This window comes from Solanum pennellii, chromosome 3 (genome assembly GCF_001406875.1).
Source record: "Solanum pennellii chromosome 3, SPENNV200".
Taxonomy (NCBI): Eukaryota; Viridiplantae; Streptophyta; class Magnoliopsida; order Solanales; family Solanaceae; genus Solanum; species Solanum pennellii.
In genome coordinates this window covers 37,949,485-37,966,738 of record NC_028639.1, presented here as the reverse complement: position 1 = coordinate 37,966,738, position 17,254 = coordinate 37,949,485, and the positions used below count along the sequence as shown (strand labels likewise).

The window sequence follows — 17,254 nt, the reverse complement described above, 5'->3', positions numbered from 1 at the left end:
TGGCTGGTGGGCGGGGGGAGATCAGGAATCGGGTGAAAAAATAAAATTTTAAAATTGAAAATATTTTTTTAAAATTAATGTTTTTCCTAAAAAAAATGTAATTTGAAATCGGAGGAGAGTTTTGGAAAATGTTTTCCTTAATTTTTGAAGGGAAGTCATTTTCCTTAATTTTGAGGAAAATGAGTTTATTTTGAAAACATTTTCCAGAACTTTTGTCCCAACCAAACATGAGAAAATTGGAAAATATTTTCCAGAAAATGTTTTTCTTCATACCAAACACACTCGTTAGGCTGCAATGTGAATACTTGATTTCCTACTCCTATAGTGATTAATTTTTTGTTGTGTCCCCAATTGACCCTTGCTGCGTTAATTCCTCTGTTTTAAGTTTTATTCTAACTAATTGTTATGCATCACTGTTTTGATGTGGTCTTCTATAGATTGAACTTAATATTGGTTATTTTATTAATCCTTGAGTAATTTAAATTGCTTTTAAGGTTATGTTTTTGATTATGTTTTTGTCTCTATTTAGTTAGCAGAATTCCTCTGGTCTTGTAGGTAGTGTCGAATTTTTAAATTAAGCTCATCCTATGCTATGACCAAATCTGCATCATGCTTTTTCATTTATTCATGATGTTTCATTTCCTCTAAAGATTCTAACAGTACCATGCACATTATTTACCAGATTTCTGATTTCATTTAAATGTGCACTGGTCTTATGTGGTATCTTTTATGATGTATGTGAGAATCTTGAGTCCACTGGACTCTCCTTCGGTCTCTCTTGCATCTTTGAGATGGGCCACAGAGGCCCAATTGCTTGTTTTTCTCTTGAGTAAGCCTCATCAAAATTGGATTGTCATGAAGTTCAAAAGGAAGCGGATATACATATGTATACAAACAGTGTTACATTGAATACACAATGAAAATGGGCTAAGCCCATGAATTTCAGTAGGTGTGGCAAATAGCCAGGCACAAAACACAAATAGCAGTAGCAACAGTCTTAAAGGACTGAAAGATTAAGAATTAGGACAGGATGAAAATGGGCCTGTAAGCCCAATATTCTGAATTCGGGCAGGAGCCAAATCTATCTCTTTTATTATTGTATTTCTTTGATTGTAATTTGCTCCAACTTTTGTTTCAATCAACTCAATCAATTTCCCGGAAAGACGAACTTGTTTCTTTGTATTGATTTGTTTTCTTAAAATAAATTGCCTTTTATCGAACTCGTCTTTCCAAATTTTTCTACGTGTTAAATTAGTTTCTTTTCAAATGTCTTAAAAAATTATCTTTCGTTTTACTTAATCTATTTTTCCTCGTTAGCCAAATAATTTAAATCGTTGGATAACCGCGTGGTAGCAGCTACTTTATATGCTTATACCTTCTTAAAGTAGTAATAAGAACCTTCTTATCCATTTTCTCTATTTCTTTAAGGTTTATTTGTTAAGACTTTTTAAAGTTGAGTTTTTCTTAATTTCTCTAAAAAATTAAGTTGCGATTCTTTGTAAGTATTTTTCTTAGATGTTTATATACTTAGAACATTTCAAGTTGGTTTTCTTACAAAAGGTGAAATCAACACCATTCAAAATGTTGGGTATGTGTGAAGATGACAAAATTTTGATGTGCAACTATTTATTAGCCCAATTTAACTATTTATCAACACTCTCTCTCTCTTCCAGTTTTCTTCAATTAATTCCCCCATCTTGTTTTACATCTACAGATTACTTTTCTTGTGGCTTGCTTTTTGGGAGTATTTGTCTATGGCGATTGCAGCTGCAGCTGTTATCGTTCCGTTGGGCGTCCTCTTCTTCATTTCGGGTCTTGTTATCAATCTTATTCAGGTAATTCTTGATTCCCAATATTTTGGTTTTCGTATTTTTTTCTTTTTCAATTTGATTTGTAATCACCATATTTGAGTATGCTGGATTTATTTTACTATTTGGAATCGCCATCTGGGTTTTCTCTTTTGTATTTTTCTGGGATATTTGTTTGTTGGCTACCTTTTTATGATGTATACTAATATGAAATTGATGAAGCTAATTGATTGTGCTTTAATGGTTGAATCACACACAGGCTACTTACTTTGTCCTTGTACGACCAATTTCGAAGAGCACATACAGGAGGATTAATAGGATCGTTGCAGAGCTCTTATGGCTGGAACTTGTGTGGATAGTTGATTGGTGGGCAGGTGTAAAGGTAATCAATGCACTTAGGATGTTATGTTAATTTGCATGAATTGATGAGAATTCTCATGATCCTAAAATTTATTAATGAGGGGGTGATGTTTAGTTGAAATGTTTGATCATGCTCCGGAAAAAATTTCATGACATTATTTACCGGGACTTGGTCTTGGGATTTTTGGTCTATTAGTTATTTCCTTATAGCTTCAAAATAGGATTTCTGGTAGCAATTCGCTAAGAACTGAGTCTTTTTATATATTTTAATGGGTATGCTTGTAGTTTTATCTGTTGCATGTGCTGTTATTGGCTGATTTTCTAACAAAGTACTGTATGGGTTGGTGTGCCTCATCTCATTGGTTTCATTTGTAGTTCTGTTATCTACACGACCTATAGCGATTTCACTTTAGTTTTGTTATCCTAATGAAAGTTAGAGAGATCAATAGGTTAAGTTTGGACTTTTGGGATTGGAAGCCAAGTTGGTGTCAGTGTCATAATGTTTCAGAAAGCCTTCAATATAAAATTTGCTTGAATGGTTTTCTATATAATCTGAATGTTTTTTATCTTTTATTTTGTTTAAAAAATACTGTCACGCTTTTTTGAAATGTTTGTGTCTCGCTTTAGCAATTGCAACAAGGTTTCCTTCTTGCTTGTTCTCATTTGTGTTTCCAATTTTTCGATTGTCCGGTATATTGATTGCAATTTTATCCTTTATTTTTTTTATTTTTAAAAACTGTTGAGTTGGTGTCTTGGAAAATATTCAACTTCATTTGAGCCAAGAGAGACATTATTGAGATACTGTTTTTGACTTTTCATGCATGTCATATGAGATCTCTTTTTACATTGATGAGGTTTTATGGTTGCAGATTAAAGTGTACGCCGACCCAGAAACATTTAATCTTATGGGTAAGTCAAATTCTGTTTCCATTTTTATGTTGCAGATCTTACCGTAATCTTTTGTTAGCTCAGTTTCAAGTGATTGTTATGATTGGTGAACATTGATCTTTGTAGGTAAAGAACATGCTCTTGTCATCGCCAATCATAGAAGTGACATAGATTGGCTTGTTGGTTGGATCTTGGCTCAGGTTTGTGTTGAGAGTTGATAGTGTTGTTTAGTATGTGTTAGAATGTTCTAGATTCATTAATATGTTCAAGCTAATAGCATAAAATATTCTTCCTAATTTTGATATGACTAGTTTAGTGTACATGCTTTGCATGTGTGTATCTCGTCAATAAGTAAAAAATGTATTTTATGCTTTTATTTTTATACATAAATTAATTTGTTAAAATTTTATCAACGAAAAACCCATATATACCTAAACGGATTACAAAATGGTCAAAACTTTTCTAGCGTGAACTGAAAGTGACTGAAATTTATTATTCCTAATGAAGTTAGGAGTGAATTTTATTAATAAAAATAACCCAAAAGAGTGGACAAAATTTTCTTACATTTATTGGAAAGTGAATTCTATTTACGAAAGAATCTAAAAATCGAAGTCCTAAATACTAGGTTCATAATTAAATGATTATTTCTAAATATTAAAAAATAATTAAATGATTATTTTGTCTAATGTGAACTCTATTTTTAGAGGTAAAAAGCGAACCATAGTCTACTAAAGGCACATTACAACATTGACTTAAGTAATACAACATGAACACAATAAAAAACAAATCTTTATACAGTTATTTCGCAGAACCTTAAAACATGAGAGAACCCAACTAGAATCAATGGATCACGAAATTACCTTTCAAAAATCTCAAATAGATTCTTAGATGGAGTTGAATAACCAAAATTACTGGTTCTTCTTTTTAAGAAAAAATTGCAACCTACAAGAATAATGCATTATACAGTAAAAAGGAGATTGGGCCTCGTTTTCATTAAGATTAAGACGTCTAAATTTGAATAAACATTTGAATATTAAGATGTGCATCACTAGAAGTCTAGATCTGAATACACATCTAAATGTTAAGAAGTGATCTCTAGATTTGAACATTGATGATTAAGACGTCAATATCTGAATGTGCATATGAAATTAAACATTATATCAATAAAATATTATAAAATTTTTATTTTTTGTAAAAAAAATAAGCTTTTTTGATAAAGAAAACAGTCTAAATGTTTGTATTTAGAAGAAAAATTTAATTATATGCAAATAAAAGTGTATATCAGTATAAAAAATATTGTAACATGATTTTTTAAGGAATTCAACATAAACATCTTTTCGTAAAAAAATAAATAGATCACCCAACTAATCAAATAATAAAGAAGGTTTCACATTATCAACGCCTACAAATATTCTAGCTAATTAGAGAAATTAAAGAAGTCCTATTTTTTTCGATGACCTTAATCCAATTTTATAACTTGCGTACCTCTTGCGTCATTCATGTTTTTTGTAGCTATCAATTTCAACAAATATACTACTAGTTGTACTGTATAATGGTTCTTCCCATCCAAGGCCATTTAATTTTTCCTTTCATCCTTCAAATCTAGGTGCACTATTTTTGTTAATTAATAACCCTATAGAGTACTCATCTTTGAGATTTTTCAATTTATCCCAAAACATGTATTTCAAGAACTGCATAATTTTTGTCACTTAACTTAATGGGAGTAAGTACAACTTGGACTCCAACCATGAATTCTCGTTGTAGTAGAATCTTCATAAGGTTATCTATACGAATCTTGAAAGGGCAGAGGTGAAGTGGTTTTGATAAACATCAGTGTACCCTAAAAGATTGTCAATATAAGAAAATACTTGTAAAGATTATGAAAACTTACTAGTTCAAAGATAAAAAAGTTGATGTTTTGATTGAGAAAAGAGAGAAAATTTGTAGCAAGAGAAACAAAGTCGTGCAAAGAGAGAGAAACGATGATTGATTATTTTAAAACATATTTAAGAAGTCTGAATGGCATTAAGACTCTCCTACAGACCTGATCAGTTCAAATCCTTTTAGATCCATTAAGAGACTTTTTTAAAAAGAAACAAATAGATTTAATGGGATTAAGAATTAGACCTTAAAACTAAACACCCTTAATAGGTTGAATCCGAATGATTAAGATTTAGACCTTCATTAAGTGCAAACAAATGAGACCTTAATGGAGTCTGTATACCCTTTTTTTAAAAACACGACAGTAGTTCTATTGACCATTTTCATCTTAGGCTTTACCTTTACGATTCCTTTCTTTCTTGCAATTGTCTTCTTGTGCACATACTCCTACAAAATGGAGTTGCTGAGCGAAAGAACAATTCTATTCCCAATATCCCTTCTTCTTCTGATTTCCCTTGGTATCAAAGCAGAGCTCCTGGGATCGAATCCGCCACTCATATCAAAAAGAATATCCATGTGCTTGGCACATGAAAAAGAATTAGGCCTACACTTGTAGGGGCATGATGAGAATATAATTACTAACAACTTAAGCTTTTAGAAGAGATGGTCACACACTTTAACAGGAACATATGAAGTAACAAAGAAACTTGTGCAAAATCCACTCATCAATATTTGCAAAAATAAGCTACAAGGCAATTATTTTCAGAATATAATATTATTAATGTTGTTATATATGTATGTATGTGCATATAGATATATATGTATATGCATATATGTGTGTGTGTATATATATATGTGTGTCTCTGTGTGTGTGTGTGTATATATATATAGTATTTAGGTAAAATTAAAATTTCATTACGAAAAAATTGTAATAACAATTTTGTCTATAAAGTGATTAAAGTTCAATTCTACATTTTTAAGGAGCTTTATCCTTTTAATATTATAGTATACATTAGGATTCTCGATATTTAGTTATTCACTGTCTAATCACTTCTCTTATTTCATACGTATAAGCTCTTTATCAAATAGTCTAAACTCTCTTATGTAAGGAACTATCTTGCATATTTTCTACAACTAGTGGTGGCAAATGGGTGGATTAGTTGGATTTGGGCGGATTGAAAATGGATTGAGCTATAATGGATTGTATTGCATTTCACCCATGTAAATATTTCTAAACATGGATTGGGTAAAATGATTCTAACACTTTAATATCCTAAAGCCAAAGAACCTCAAACCTTCTATATGTCAATTTCCGATGTAGCTATTTTTAAGCTATCAAATCAGACTGTCACGTTATCTTTATAGTTGCATACTTGCAGTTCAATTAAATCATTTTTCTTTTTTCAAAATTAAAAATGCATATCAACTTGATATAAAAGCCACAAACTATTTAGCTATGTTGCTCGGACTCTCCGAAATGATGCTGCACCTGTGTCGGATCCTTCAAAAATGTACTACTTTTGAAGGATCTGACACACACCTATCAACATTTCTTAGGAGTCCAAGAAACATATATATTTAGTACTCCTATATAATGGAGGAGTGATTCTACATTACTATTTACTATCTGTTTATCCAAGCGTGATAGACTAAAGCCAAAGAACTTTAAACCTTCTATATGTCAATTTCCAATGTAGCTATTTGTAAGCTATCAAATCAGACTGTCACGTTATCTTTATTGTTGCATACTTGCAGTTCAATTGAATCATTTTTCTTTTTTCAAAAATAAAAATGCATATCAACTTGATATTCAAGCCACAAACTATTTAGCTATGTTGCTCGGACTCTCCGAAATGCCTGTGTCGGATCCTTCAAAAATGTACTACTTTTGAAGGATCTGACAGACACCCATCAACATTTCTTAGGAGTCCAAGAAACATAGACATTTAGTACTCCTATTTAATGAAGGAGTGATTCTACATTACTATTTACTATCTGTTTATCCAAGCGTGATAGACTAATTAAATCCAAAATTGCCAACTTCTCAGAACAAGTCATTACATGATTCAAAATCTTGAATTTAATCCTTTACTAATGCAAGCAAATTGAGATTAACATTCAAAACATGAGAAGGGAAAGGGAAAGGAAGTAAACGCCTGACAAAATTGGCTTCGAGACGCACAAAGATGAAACAGTTACTCACGAGTCATGACAAAAATGACTAAATAGTCACTGCCTCAGATATCATGCTATTGAAAAGCATAGGTTCAGAATCTTATAGGAAGAAGGGATCTGTTAGGGACTTAAGTAGAGGCTAAGAGCCGAGTATGTGTTAGACTGTTATTGGGTCTATATGGTTGTCCATATTTTACCCGTTTTCTACATATTTATATGAGTTTTTAAAAATAGGTAAAGCTCATATTTACCCACTTAAAATATAAGGGACACAACAAATTATATATGGATTAAATGGATTGATATCTTTAAAATGAGCTGAAATTGCCAGCCCTATGTGTCAACCAATTCAAGTTCCTTTGTGTTTTGTCCTCTATTTTCACAGTTCACATCATGTTCCTCACAGAGTCGGGATGTACGAGCGCAGATACACTGTTAAGCTAAGTGATGTGATGTGAACCTATTTGCATTTATGCATGTAATTTTGAATCGTCAGTAAAAAGTAATTTTACATGAAGTTCTACGGAATTATGTCCATTTTAGAAGATGCAATGATGCATGATGATTGTTTGGTTTTTTAACATCACAACTCATAGCTGATTTCCAATTGATTTGCATTTATTGATCCGTGCTTATTGATTCTTGTATCTTTAAAACTCAGAGATCTGGTTGCCTTGGTAGCTCATTAGCTGTAATGAAGAAGTCATCAAAACTCCTTCCAGTAAGTATTTAAAGTAAATATATGAAGATATTGCATTTTTTTCTGACTGCAGCTTATTTTCATCCTTGGTAGCTCATTGCTTTTAGCATATTAGAAGCTCTCAATTCCAAGATGATGTCCTAGTTACTTGTGTATCTGAATGTTAAAGATGGACAAATGAATGATAACTTAGATGCGTATTCTCCTCAGTAGTATTAGTTTAACCTCGAGAGGAAGAGGCTGTTGTCTTCATTTTATTTGAACATAACAGTGGTAGATGATCCTTGACAGGAAGAAAATCATGATCAAACATTATTATAAAATGAGAAAGGGGAGTATATGTTTACTGTATACATGCTCAGTGCTCTTAGTTTATGTCCTTGTTGATTTGTATAGTATGGTCACTAATATTTTGTGTTCTGCAGGTAATTGGTTGGTCCATGTGGTTCTCTGAGTATCTTTTCCTTGAAAGAAGCTGGGCCAAGGATGAAAGAACGTTGAAGGTATAGTTAAGCCAAATCATCCCAAGGCCTGTTCATTGAGCATTTAAATAACTTTGGGTGTCTTAAATCTTAAAAGAAGACGTGGCTGTAATCAAGCAAATCGAAGATACTGTAAACTAACTGCTATTATTTAATGTGCAATTCATATTTGGATATACTCTCTGTTTCTTTTGGCTCATTGATGTGTGTTTCACTATCTGCTTTTATAATTCCAAATAACCCCAACTCATTGTCATTTTATACATGGGTGACCCAATCTGCAGTCAGGTCTTCAACGGCTAAGCGATTACCCTTTGCCATTCTGGTTGGCACTTTTTGTTGAAGGCACACGATTTACACAAGCAAAGCTTTTGGCTGCTCAAGAATATGCTGCTTCAGCTGAGTTACCTGTTCCAAGGAATGTATTGATTCCTCGCACTAAGGTGGGCTTCTTATTTCATTCTTTCTTCTCGTTGGTCATATTTCTTGAAATAGAGTTTGCGGACTGTTCCTCTTAATTGTCATTATGATGATAGATCTTTCTTTCTGTAGTGCCATTTACTGAAGGACCTTGCGAAACATTTATTTTGTTGGGACACTTAAATTTAATTCTATCCGCCAGATTTCCCCAATATGTTCCCTTTTTTTTTTTGTTTTTTTGTGAATTAGTTAGTTTGATATTTCATCAAATGTCATACTTCTTCACATCTATTTGAATGATATAGTGTAGCTGAGGTTGGATTCAATGACAGGGTAATACTGTTATTAGTGTATGGACAATCAGTTTGCTGCTTTGCTGGGTAGTTTAATTTGGGTGATCAATATTCTTTTTTTATTTACTTTTTTATTATGATGGTATTCAAGTTAACTTGGCGCAGGTTGATCAATCTACAAAGTGTTTGCTACCTTCCACACTAGCATAGGTACCGAACAACACTTCTTTTTTTTTTTGACAAAAGTACAGGTACTGGGTAACTCTATCCATCAAGGCTTCAACAGGAGGAGAGGAATCACTTGGCGGTGTTCTGCTTCACTAATCATTATCTTTTGAAATTTTTAATTCAAAAGTAAAACTGTCAAAAAACCCATTCCTCCGTTAGAAGAAACTAGGTGTGCCATGAGGAACTTAGCCTAATAATTAGCTGGTGGATGTAGTTACTTCTGCAGTGTTCTATATGCATAAAAACCTTCTATATATCAAAATTGCAGTTTGAAATTTGAAAAATTGTGTATCGTGAAAAAGGTAAGATGAAATTAAAAGAGAGAAAGCGTCACCACACTTGTTAGGAAATCAAATAATCTTGTCAATTGCTGGATCTCACAATTATCTAGGGGGTAAAAGATCTAAATAAATGCTCTTAGGCACTAATATGGACGAAATCTTTACGTAGACCGTCTTTAGTTAGTTTTTAGACTTTTTCCTCTATTGGGGGCCCAACTTCGGTAAAATGACCGGAGTTAATGCATCATGGGAAAAACAACATTTACTACTATGCCAGATTCAAGTCCTATGAGATCACTAAATGCTAGTCAAGAGTAGAAGCATGGGTATGAAGCTGGAATTTGATGAGGAGGGTTAAGAGTTACTGACGAAACTCAAATGGTTGGTGCTAGTCTTTATTGAAGCATCAAAAACATAGGCGAAAGAAGTCAGAAGATGGAGGACAAAGGAATACTTCTCAGAGTTATTTTACACCCTCAAGTTCAATGATAATGGGAGATACATCAGTTTCATAGCTTATATAGGGGCAGAACAAATCATCATTAGTACACCGGAGGGTTATTACAAAGGAGGGTGTGGACACTTGGCCCACAAAATTACTAAATTAATCTATGTGCCTGAAACCATACATCTGTGGCAGGAAACACCTACAAGCCAACAAACACTATCTTTCAAAGAAGCTTGCTATAACAATAAATAGACAACAGAGGCCTCGTGGAAGGCACATCTACAAGCAAAAAAGAACAACATTAGAATCACAGGAGACAGATCCACTTCAGAGAAGGATCTTCTGAATAGATGCCTTGTGGGTAGATTTCATATTGCGACACTGGACACCCCAACTTGAATGAGGTCAAGAGATGGGCTTGTAACTCCTGAAAGACAATAAGAGGTAATAGTGTCTTCGCAATGAATGACAATCTACTTTATTTGAGCTCCCATCAAAGAAAATTGTAGATTACGTCATGTTAGGAACCTGGAGTTGGAAAAAGACGAATTGGTCACTTGAATGGTGGGACCCTTCCACAGGCGGCTGGCCGAGAAACATCACTAGAGAATGGGTGTGGGTCAGAACTTTAGGGCTTCCAATGTATCTGTGGTTGCAAAGCATCTTCAAAAAGATTGGCAATCAGTGCAGGGGCTACATCGAGACAGAGGAGCAGGCATCTCTGAAAAAGCACTTGCACTGGGCCAGAATCAAGGTAAAAGGGGACGGAAATTTGTTCAGCCGGAGTTAGAAGTAATAGCTGAAGTGTTCGTCCTCACTATCCCTATATGGGTAGAGGTGTCAGTCACTTTTAGAGCATAAATAGAGAAGTTAGAAGCTGTCAGTTTTAGCCCAGTGGTCAACCTATGTGGACCATAGCGGGTCAATTGAAAGATAGTTTGGGCCAATCTAAAGGCCCAAACAATTCCCGCATTTAGGAAAGAATTATAATAGCCCTAAAGGAAGAACTACATTTCCCGCATTTAGAAAAGAATTATAAATAGCCTTAAAGGAAGAACTATGTAGATATAAAATCAAGCAAATTATTTCCAATAAGTACTACTGATAAAAGAATTATGAATCTGAAAATCATCTTTTGACTGATTAGTAATATGCTTAGATCTTGGGAGGCAGATGTAGTGTGCCTCCAAGAAACTAAGCTGAAGGGGAAAATCACTGAAATGACAAAGGAAGTATGGGGAAGTAGGCGAATTATATCCAATAAGAAGCCAGTGGGATGGGGGTAGTTATCCATTGGGATGGAAGGTTCTGGGACGGAGTGGAAAGTAGCGTGGGGAAATGCTCTATTTCTTCATTGGGTAAGAACCGGAACCTTGAGTGGCACTTAACAAGGGTCTACACTCCAAATAAAAAGAGTAGAAAGGGAAGAAACCTGGGAAGAATTCGAAGCGGCTAGAGGACTCTTCTTAGGTCCTTGGGTCCTATGTGGTGACTTCAACACAAGTAGGCACCCATCAGAGAAGAAGAGGTGTCTCAGAATTAACAGAGCCATGACAAGACTTCTCGGAGTTCATAGAAGACTTGGATCTGATGGACCTAGAGTTGAAGGGGGGAAAAATACACGTGGAAAAAAGGGGAGCGATATGCTATGTTGGATAGATTCCTTGTTCCAGAGGATCTGGATAGTTGCTTCAGAAGCAAAACAATCAATCATGCGGAGGGTAACACCAGTCCATTCTCCAATTATGATGCAGTGGGTGATTGTGGAGGGCTTCTAATTCTTATTTCCAATTCGAGAATTGGTGGCTTCAAACCGAGGGGTTTTAAGAGAAGGTTAAGATCTGGTGGGACTCATTCTTTAGTGATGGCAATCCTGATTCTGTTCTAGTGACCGCATAAGGCTTTGAAGACCAAACTCAAAGATTGGAGTAAATCAGTTCAAGGTAATTTGGGAATCCAAAAGCAGTTGGTGTTGACGCAGTTGACATGAATGGAAGAAATATAGGAACACAAAACCTCACAAGAGGAATTTTGTCTAGAATGACACTTATGAATGATTTTGAAGATATTGCCAAAAGGGAAGAGATAGTTCGGAGACAAAGGTCTAGGGTGACATGGCTAAGGCAAGGGGATAGATATACCAACTTCTTCCATAGAACAACAAATGCTCATAGGAGAGCCAACTTTATTGATAGACTGAAAGTAGGGGAGGTGATGATAGAAAATTCAGTTGAAATCAAGAAGGAAATAGTCACCTTCTATAAGAACTTATATACTGAAACAGAGAGTGGAGACCTCATTTAGAATTGGAGAATTGTCATAGGATCAGTGCAGGAGACAATTCCACGTTGGAAGCCCTTTTTGAACCACATGAGATACTGGAAAGGCATGTGCACAGGGGACAAGGCCCTAGGTCCAGATGGCTTCTCCATGGAAAACTTCAACCTGTGTTGGGACATTATCAATGTAGATCTTGTAGCTGCAATTTAGAATTTCCAGGAAAAGTGCTTCTTTGGAAAGAGCCTGAATGCAGCTTTTGTTGCTCTGATTGCAAAGGTGTGTACCGAGGAACTAAAAGATTTCAGACCTGTAGGCCTTATTTAGGGACAAGATCATAGCTAAGCTTCTAGTAGAGAGACAAAAAAATAATCCAAGGCATAATAGACAGGCAACAAACAACCTTCATCAAAGGCAGGCAAATTATGGATGTTGTATTAATTGCTAATGAGTGTATCAAATAGACAAAGAAGCAACACATCATGAATGGCCTGCAAGTTGGACATCCACAAAGCTTTTGACTACCTAGATTTGAATTTTCTCATTCAGATGTTCGAATAAATGGGTTTCGGGGTTAAACGGATCAACTGGATCAAACATTGTATTAGCACTTGAAAATTCTCCATCCTAATCAACAGAGAACCTACTGGATTTTTTGCTTGTCAGGGAGGAGGGAGGATTGAGACAGAGGGACCCATTATCTCCCCTTCTGTTCAGTGTAGCCATGGAAGGGTTGAGTAACTTGATCAACACAGCAAAAGGGAAAGGTTGGATCAAAGGATTCCAAGTAGGAGTATTAAACAACTTGGAAGTAACTCACCTCCAATATGCAGATGGTACCTTGCTGTTTTGCATCACAAAACACCAGATCAAATCCTGATTTTGAGTTTTTTTTTGGGGGCAGTCTCTAGACTCCATATCAATTGGGGGAAGAGATTTATCTATCATATCAACACTGTGACATAGATAGGAAGCTTGGCTAATAAGTTAGGAGGCAAGATCGGGGAACTTCCAACAACTTACCTAGGCATGCCTTTGAGAGCTAAAAGTAAGTCAGAATGGAGTTTTGGAGAAGTGAGAAAAGGAACCCATCAATTGAAAAGTCAGTATCTCTCCTTAGGAGGGAGACTAACATTAATCAATAGTGTACTTGATGCACCACCACCCAATATGACATCAGTAATTCCAATGCTTGCTAGTGTTTCTAAGAGCATTGATGCCCTTAGGAGAAATTTCGTATGGCAAGGTAGTGAAGACAGAGGTTCCACCTAGTTAAATGAGATCAGTTGATATGATAGCGAACAAGAATACAATTGGCCTAGGCCTCAGGAACTTAAAGAAGCAAAACCAAAGCCTCATGTTGAAGTAGCTGTTGAAATTTTCCAATGAAGATCATATGCTTTGGAGGGAGGTCATCACAGCAAAGTATGGCAGATGTAGTTAACACTCACTTCTGGAGAGCAATCAGCAACCTTGTGGCCTATGTTGTATTCCAGTCTTCAATCAAAGTGGAAGTTGTTCAAAAGACCTTTTGCCCCCTGGGAGGAGAAATGGAATGGAGCGACACCTATGAAGCAGTTGCATCCGGAACTATACCTGTTACTCTCAACAACATGCAACAATGGCCACAATGTGGACTGGTCAAGGCTGGAATTTGTTCCTAAGGAGACCTATATGACTGGGAAATAGAGAAGGTAATTGCCCTCCAGAACTCAGTAGATAATTTTAGCAATCTTACTGAGGGGATGGACTCACTGGTTTGGTAGAGTGACATCAACGGTCAATTCTCAGGCATATAAGGTACTCAATAAGATTGCATACGAAGAGACAGACTGTCCATGGAGGATGATTTGGAAACCAAAAGGAGCCCTACAAAGTAAACTGCTTCTTGTGGTTGCTGTCAAAAGCAGTTCTAACCCATGAAAATATGAAAAGAAGAGTATATCAGTTTGCCTCTTGATGTACTCTGTGTGGATAGCAAACAGAGACAATTAACCATCTTTTTTTGCATTGTAAGTGGATTGAGCAGGTATGAAGAATGTTCATTTGCCTGAAGGGAATCAGGTGGGTTAAACCAGCAAGCATCAAAGGAGTTCTAAGTAGCTGAGATGGGGATGGCAATTCTTCGAAGGAGAAGAGATGGAAGATTATCCCAGCATTTGGTGGACAATAATGTGGAAAGAGAGGAACAATAGGAGCTTTGAGAATGTGCAGAATAGCCTTCAAAAGATTAGAATGAAGTGCTTAGCTCTTTTTTGTTTTTGGTATAAACATGATATTTTAGCTAGAAGACAAGACACCTTTGATGTGCTAGACTGTTTGTAGGCATCAGTTGATTAAGCTCAAAGCTTCTGTAAGATGTAATACTTTTTTGAAGGGGAACTACATTTTCGGCTGTAGTATACTGTGGATATTTATAGACTAACCAGCCTCAAAAAAAAATCAGCAGACAACTACAAGAGATGGTAGATTACTTGTTTTTACTTTTAAGTAATCGAGCAATGAAGAACTAGGAATTTCTAACTTCAAAATTATAGCAACCTAAATATATTGTAGATGTTTTTGACCACTCCTTAATTCTATGTTAATATTGCTGTCTCAAAAAAAGAAAAAGAAAAAGAAAGAGGAAATGATAGAAATACAAATAAGTAGACTGATTCTTTCCGATTCACAGATCACAGTCAGTATTGTATTTGTAACTGATGCAATACACCAATTAAAGGCATGCCAAACAGATTTTTCCCAAGTTTATAATGGATTCTATCCACTTCAACTTGATTCTTTCATTGCGTTGCTATCTCTTGTGTATATCCTGAAGTGATGTCTTTGTATTTTGTTGATTTCAGGGTTTTGTTACTGCAGTAAGTCATATGCGCTCATTTGTTCCAGCTATTTATGATGCAACAATATGCATCCCCAAAAGTTCACCTGCACCTACAATGCTGAGACTCTTCAAGGGGCAACCTTCTGTGGTAAATAAAACTGTCCATTAAGTTGGAACTCTGTTTCTCTTTTTCCTTCTCTGCCGATGGATATTGACAAAAAAAGGAAGCTCCTTATGTTCGAATTTGCTTGGTTGGTATATTTGACTTGGCAGAAAGGTTAAACATGCCATAATGGTGTGGCTATAGGACTTTTGTAATTTGTTGTTTTAAACATGCCATAACATTTTTGTTGTTGTAAAAGCTTCTTGTTAAGGGTAAATGGGAGTTCAAAGTTAATTGTTTCCGGATATAGGAATTTGCTCTTCTTTTTGGATTGGGACTAATAAGGAAGTAGTTGTGCCAAACAAGTTCGAAAGGAGGGCGTAGATTTGATTATTATTTTTAGTGATGACTCTAATTTGATCCTTAATGACACAAAATGTGGTTCAACAACTGTTTCTGTAAGATCTAAGTCCAGAGCTGAATGGCTGAACCAAATAGGATTCTTAAGCTTGTTTGGGACTTTAAGAGGGGCTTCAGTAGTAAATATTCTTGAAGTGGAAGTCCTAGAGGAATCTTTACAGGGACAGTGAAGATGATCTCTTGTGGATGAGAGTGGAAATTCAGGTTAACGACCAGTGCATTTGGAAAGAACTTCTTGCTTATGATTTTGCCACAATTAGTGTGTGATGTGGGAGTTCCTATGGGTGCCAATAGAAAATGAGGAGTTCGGCATATCCTATTCGTAGGTGTTAATGAAGCCACAACATTAAGCGTTGTATCTTGGTGGTGCCTTAATAGTACTTAAAAACGTGTTAGGATCAAAATATCAATTGGTTTATTTCTTCTAGTGTTTAGTTGTTTATTTTGCTTTTGTGTAGGTGCATGTGCACCTCAAGCGGCATGAGATGAAGGATCTGCCTGAAAATGATGATGCCATTGCCCAATGGTGTAGAGATATCTTTGTGGCCAAGGTTTGTCCTTGTTAAATATCCTTGCCAAAATTCTATCAACAAAAGAATATCCTTACCAAAATATTTATTGTGGAATGACCATTTCTTGTGCTTATTTGTGATGTTTGAAAAGCATTCGATCTCCTTGGAATGAGTCTCATATTTTTGGTGTTGTCTTGTGACCTGCTTTCTACCAGGATAAGTTATTGGACAAACATATTGCTGAAGACACTTTTGGAGAAGAAAAGCTGCAAGACATTGGCCGCCCAATCAAATCCCTTGTGGTAAGATACTTTTGATTATGCTGGGGGATATTCTGGTTCCTTTTTTATGTCAAACTAACTGTTGTCTCTCCTAATAATAGGTAGTCGCATCTTGGTCATGCATTCTTATCTTAGGAACCATAAAATTTTTACAAGCAACTGCCTTGTTGTCGTCATGGAAGGGTGTGGCAATATCAGCTGCTCTCATGGCTATTATTACAGTGCTCATGCAAATTTTGATTAATTTCTCAAAGTCAGAACGCTCTACAGCTGCCAAGGTTGCACCAGCAAAGGAAAAGACTGTGAATCAGGCTAGAGGAAATGGGCAGGAGGACAAAACACTCTAATTATGTTTTTCATCTGATATGGTTAATGAACCTCAGTTGTAGCCTTGATCACCACAATAACGAAGATGATGTTTGTATTATATAGCAACTTGCTTGTCTATTTTAGACCTGTAATTTTTGGCCAAAGAGAACCAACTTGTGTTTATTTTTGTTTCTAAGGATGTGGATTCCATGTTTGGTCAAATTCATTAATTGTTAATTTGTTACAGTTATGTCTTGTTGGTAAACTGCTTCTTTGTGTTGATGTCCTTGGAAACTGAAATGACTTTTAGAGTGAAAGCTAAACAAATCTCAAGTAGATTAATGATTTAGCGACTCGCCATCGCGTCGTTGCGAGTACCATGGATAATTACGCTGTTAGCTTAATGAATTAGGTTCTTTGTTGCAGGGATTTGTCGTTTGATATGTTTGAGAAAAACTAAATACTTTCTAATTTAGGTCAGCTCTCAATTTCTATCTTTATCTTTCTCAATCTATTACACTGTTACGAGTGTTGCAAGCAAACTTCTTATCAAAATTAATTAAG

General features: G+C 35.4%; 1 protein-coding gene across 1 annotated transcript in view; it reads left to right on the top strand.

Annotated features, from left to right (window-relative positions):
- LOC107014679 (1-acyl-sn-glycerol-3-phosphate acyltransferase 2) overlaps window positions 1–16,958 on the top strand; it is a 19,577-nt gene extending 2,619 nt beyond the window's left edge. Inside the window, exons 2-12 of the mRNA XM_015214703.2 lie at window positions 1,715–1,835; window positions 2,068–2,190; window positions 3,038–3,077; window positions 3,183–3,256; window positions 7,774–7,833; window positions 8,238–8,315; window positions 8,579–8,737; window positions 15,088–15,213; window positions 16,047–16,139; window positions 16,316–16,402; window positions 16,483–16,958. Coding sequence (XP_015070189.1) covers window positions 1,755–1,835; window positions 2,068–2,190; window positions 3,038–3,077; window positions 3,183–3,256; window positions 7,774–7,833; window positions 8,238–8,315; window positions 8,579–8,737; window positions 15,088–15,213; window positions 16,047–16,139; window positions 16,316–16,402; window positions 16,483–16,728 — 1,167 coding nt within the window. The 5' untranslated portion in view covers window positions 1,715–1,754 and the 3' untranslated portion in view covers window positions 16,729–16,958. The remainder of the gene's footprint in view (window positions 1–1,714; window positions 1,836–2,067; window positions 2,191–3,037; window positions 3,078–3,182; window positions 3,257–7,773; window positions 7,834–8,237; window positions 8,316–8,578; window positions 8,738–15,087; window positions 15,214–16,046; window positions 16,140–16,315; window positions 16,403–16,482) is intronic.
- The last annotated feature ends 296 nt before the right edge of the window (window positions 16,959–17,254 follow it).